At 40.4% G+C, this 4,765-nt stretch overlaps 1 protein-coding gene across 2 annotated transcripts; it reads right to left on the bottom strand.

The window, feature by feature from the left end:
• Nucleotides 1-1,172: 1,172 nt before the first annotated feature.
• On the bottom strand, nucleotides 1,173-3,975 carry LOC139569768 (uncharacterized). 2 transcript variants are annotated; one of them, XM_071391140.1, is made up of 5 exons: nucleotides 3,477-3,975; nucleotides 3,018-3,303; nucleotides 2,599-2,806; nucleotides 2,367-2,494; nucleotides 1,173-2,283 (listed from the first exon to the last, which is right to left on the bottom strand). In XM_071391140.1, the coding sequence occupies exons 1-5, from the start codon at nucleotides 3,482-3,484 to the stop codon at nucleotides 2,125-2,127; spliced, it is 789 nt and encodes a 262-aa protein (XP_071247241.1). In that variant the 5' UTR covers nucleotides 3,485-3,975; the 3' UTR covers nucleotides 1,173-2,124. The 2 variants fall into 2 exon arrangements, with proteins under 2 accessions (XP_071247241.1, XP_071247242.1); XM_071391141.1 differs by lacking the exon at nucleotides 3,018-3,303.
• Between the last annotated feature and the right edge of the window lie 790 nt (nucleotides 3,976-4,765).

The following is a 4,765-nucleotide window of genomic DNA, read 5'->3' as shown; positions in this document are numbered from 1 at the left end:
GCTTCAAATAGAAAGTCATGCCCTCTGTTAGTATCGGAGAAAACAATATTTACAATTTGTAGTAGTAACAGAAGCAGCTGCCAGTATGTATCATCTTTCTGTACCAGATCACCAAACATCAATGACAAATTAGTGAGAAGACACCAAAACTGAATACATTTAGACCAAAATCATTGCTCCCATCATCCAATTTGAGTGCATTTGGACGATTCCTCCTCTCTGTGTAGCCATAGTTAAATTAATGAACTCTACCGTACACATCTTTACCAGTCACAAAGTTGGCTTGTATATACTGTAACACAAGTTACCTCAAATTGTGCACCTCCTTCTAAAATGTAGTATTGAAGTTCTGCAGAGAGTCCAATAAGCAAGCATGCTTCACACCGTACACATGAGATAGTGTTGAGTTTGACTGAATAGTTTGACAATGGTCTGAGTGCATGTGTTATGTTCGTAAAGTCACTCGTGGGTCATCCTCAGAAAACATAATTTGAAAATCCACTTTCTCAGCGAGGCAAAAACGGCAACAATAACGAGCACTAAATGATTCCATAAAACCAAACAGGCAATGGATACCAAGATTATCTCCAGTTACTTGGATAATACTGCCATGTATACGTCCACTGAAGAAGGGAACTTCAATACCCTCAGTCACAAGCACTTTCAAATCGCTTACTATTGGCTCAAGAATGGAATGAAATCCATACGTTTTAAGGTCCTGGGTATGGAAGAGTGCACATAAGTGAATATTTACCAAAATTGAATTAAACTTTGGGGTAAAATTTCTCAAAGTAAAGTATGTACCTCCCAACTTGTGAATTCCCTTTTTTGATCCCAATGGATTAGCAGTCTCAAAGTCATCGTAAGAGTTGAATTTGCAATTAATTTATCACTTTAGAAAAGAGAGGCTGTCTCTTCATATATAGTCCATATATAGTCCAATCAAAGTAAACTCCATCTTTAAAATTGTGACTTGTGTCACGCCCTGACCATAGAGAGCCCTCGGTTATAGGGGGGTGTTCTAGTCATTTATTTTCTATGTTGCTGGTTTGTATGGTTCCCAATTAGAGGCAGCTGGTAATCGTTGCCTCTAATTGGGGATCATATTCAGGAAGCCCTTTCTCCCACCTACTTTGTGGGATGTTGTTTTGTTGAGTGCTGATGTGTGCTCTGTTTCTTCACAGCCGTTGTTTGTTTATTGTTTTGTTTAAGTTTCACAAATAAAAGATGTGGAACTCGAATCACGCTGCGCCTTGGTCCGTCTATCATAACAGCCGTGACACCTTGGATTAAACATGCCACTTGTGTTTGGGTTCTTCATAATTTACTGCATTGTCTCGAGAATTGGAATGTACGAAAATGTATCAGTTCTGACTATTTGATCATAAGTTCCAGTAGTTGTGTTTCTTCTATTGTCAAATCTAACACCAAGGACTTTCTCAACTGGTTGACCTGTTTCTCATTTTTGTATGAAATAAACACTTAATTTTGATATTGAATTCAACAATGTGAAAGGATTTTCAATTTCCTGAAAAGAATGCTGGATTTTTCTGACAGTTTCTGTGTCTTTTGAAGATATACCCGTATCTCTTGAACTGCTTCTTCCATGGAAGGTACAAAACTATTTACAGTCATCCAACCTACACCTGCAGCCGGCAGTTGTGCAATAGCAGATGCACACATATCAAGAGTGTTCTTGTTAGATATTGCTACAACATGGATACAAATAGAATTAGAAGGATATCAGCATTACTTGGATGATTATCCACTGCTGTATTAGCATCCAAGTTAGTGTTTAACAACATTTGACAGTCTCTGGAATGTGCCCTGTTCAAACGACAACAATCTGTTTGACCACATTTTAGTCTAAGAGTTCTACCATGGCAGATTCCGTGCATCAACTTGAGATGCCTCACGAGCAAGTTGGTACTTCCATGACTACTTGGCAAACAAAACATATCATCATAACTTAATCGGAATTAGTGCAGAGGTCTAGCTCTGAGCTCAGAAACCCTTGGAGTCTCCTTAACCTTCCCAATGTCTATGTTGTACACAGTTGTCTGTATGAAGGTGTACATGTTGCGCAGCATTGCAGTACCAAAAACAAAGTGAGTCTTGAAAAGCTCATCGAAAGCACCAAGAGCGCTCGTTGACTTGGAAGGCTCGCTTGTCCAGGATGATGAAGTAAGTATGGATGCTACTCTTCCTGGTCCCAACTGTAAGAAGATATGGTTGGCGGCTCTTGTCAATCACATCAAGGTGCTCCTGGATACTGGTTCCTGCCTGAAGATGACAAAAACTAACACCATCATTAGTTCATCATAACGGCTGCAGCACTGTCCATGAATAAGAATGCCAATACAAACCTTTTGGAATATCACAAGATGCTGTTCAGCTTGGGATGCAGGCATCGTGCCTGGTCTTTTGCGGCCTTGTGATGAAGGAAGAATCAAATGGAGCAGGAGAAGGATGGAGGAAAGGTCACCATCCCATCCTAAACAAAGAAGAGATCCTGATTAAAATGGTACATTCCATCATCAGTGACATTAACATTTCAGAGTTATTTTAAATATAAATGATAAATTATGATAATCTTACCGTCAGCATTCGTGTCAGCTCCCTCATCAACTGCGGACACTGCCATCTGGATCAGCTCCTGAAGTTCAGCTCCCTGAGTGTCCTTGCCTAGGGTCTTGCTTAGGGTCTTGCTAAGCATGATGATCTTTTGCTTGATTGTAGTTGGCCACCTCTCCAAAAACTTGGCTGATGTTCCCTCTCCAAACGGCAGCACAACGTCCTGTTCAATCTGAAACAAATAAGACAATGAACAAAACATTTGTTTTGTGCAAGTCTATTTCTTTCTCACAAAACATTCAATTTTAACCTCCAACAGAGTTTGAGTAAATCACCTGCCTACACATTAATTTAACTACTATTACGGAAGTGTTGTTTTTGTTTAAATTTACTGGCCAACCTGAATTGGCATCTAGAGATTAAAAGCAATTTATACAATTTACCAAGCCCTTCACATCCAGAAAGCGTGGAAATTTGGTTAAGATGGTGGAACATTTACTCGGGTCGTGGGTCATCTTTTTCCTGTACTCAAAGGTCAATTTCATCTTCTGTTTGACTGTTTCTTCATCAGAAGAATGCTTCATAAGAGAAATGGCCTCTCTGCACCGGTCTTCACTCAGGGTAGCCAAAGTGGATGGACTGGACTCCCTCTCAGCAGTTGGCCCTCCATAGTATAGTTGAGTGGGCCGTTTCTGAGATGAAGCCAAATTCCTCCGAACGATTTTGATTCTATACGAGAGGTACCCTTCTCAACTATTAGGGTCGTAATAATGTTCCTCAAAAAAATTAACATGGTATACTAATCTTGAAAGAAAAAACAAATAACCAAGTCCCATTTGCTTAGATACTATACGAGACGAATTAAACGCAGATGCCCTTTATCAATTGTAATGTATACTTACATATCCATTTGATGTGTAGGGATCCTTCAGGTATGGGAACAAGGAGATGATGCCTTGTGCAAACGTTTCTCTCACACTGCGCGGTGGTGATGTCATGACAAGAATATAATGTTATGTTTAGGCGTCAATCAGAATCTCCACAAGCAGCATTGGTCCCCAGTCAGCTAAATATCAGGAGTGATTTTTGAATCACTATCATGCCCATCGAGTTTGACACAAGATAAATCTTCTACCAATAGCAATGGATGGTCAGCAGTAGCCTAACCAATTATGTGATTGAGAAACTGATACAGAAGTCATTTTTAACATTCAGCAGATATGGGAGCAACAATTTTCATTACGCATCTTTCCTTTAAAATACCCGTGAGAGTCTGTCATCGCTGAAACAAAAACGTTGATCATCTTTCGTCTGGTGCAGTCTGTAACGTCTGCTTCCAACTCACACCCTCAAACACGTAAATCCCCTAAATGCAGCTCACTCTCCAGATCCCAATCACCTGAATTCTAATCACCTGTTCACACACCTGTATGTAATTATCACACACTATTTAGTTCAGTTCTTTGCACCCCATCACTGTGAGATATTGTTTGTTTTGTGACACACGTCGTTCAGAGCGCTGGGTTTCCCGTGAGTTACTCCTCTCGTGTATGATAGTTTTTGCCTGCCTCACTAATGACGCCTACTATCTGCCTGTACTTTAGCCTATTGGATTTCCTGTTATCTACCTATTGCCTGATCTCCTGGACTACATTACTAGCCTTTTCCCTGCCTGTACTGTTGCCTTTTTGGACCCCTGTGTATGACCTTCTGCCTGCCCCTGGACCCAGCTACCTGCCTCCTCCTGTGGTCCTTTGCAATAAACATCTGCTGCGCCCTGCGCTTGAAACCAACTCTCTGTCTCCCCTCGTGTTCATTACACAGTCTGTCAGGCTTTTAGTTTTGGAGTATTCATTGATGACAACCTCTCCACCAGGCATTTCTTTAGTATGCTCTCTATTAGCTGTAAAAACACAGCAGTGAAAAATCTATTTGATGGGAAGTGAATCAAAGAATGAATTACAAACGTATATTTTTTGCTTCATCAGATCTTTGATGCTTTTGTAAGGGGCTTCCATCCTCGCTCAAAATTATTGTATCATCCGACTCATGGTTTGAACCATCCATCACGGACCTGGCAGAGACAGGACTCACTAGGGAAGATTCTGAAATACACGATGACAATACAGGCATGTCAAATGTATGGTTATATTGAAAGTAATGCCACAAGTAACCAAGCTTTGAAAACAAA

The sequence above is a fragment of the Salvelinus alpinus genome, chromosome 3 (genome assembly GCF_045679555.1).
Source record: "Salvelinus alpinus chromosome 3, SLU_Salpinus.1, whole genome shotgun sequence".
Classification (NCBI taxonomy): Eukaryota; Metazoa; Chordata; class Actinopteri; order Salmoniformes; family Salmonidae; genus Salvelinus; species Salvelinus alpinus.
The sequence above is the reverse complement of the archived record's forward strand: the minus strand, read 5'-3'. Positions and strand labels throughout refer to the sequence as shown.

Coding starts and splice junctions, on each gene's coding strand:
- LOC139569768 (XM_071391140.1), bottom strand. Junction 2,807..3,017: donor TTCTGGATGTGAAGGGCTTG/GTAAATTGTATA, acceptor TATTTGTTTCAG/ATTGAACAGGACGTTGTGCT. Junction 2,495..2,598: donor AGCTGACACGAATGCTGACG/GTAAGATTATCA, acceptor TTCTTTGTTTAG/GATGGGATGGTGACCTTTCC.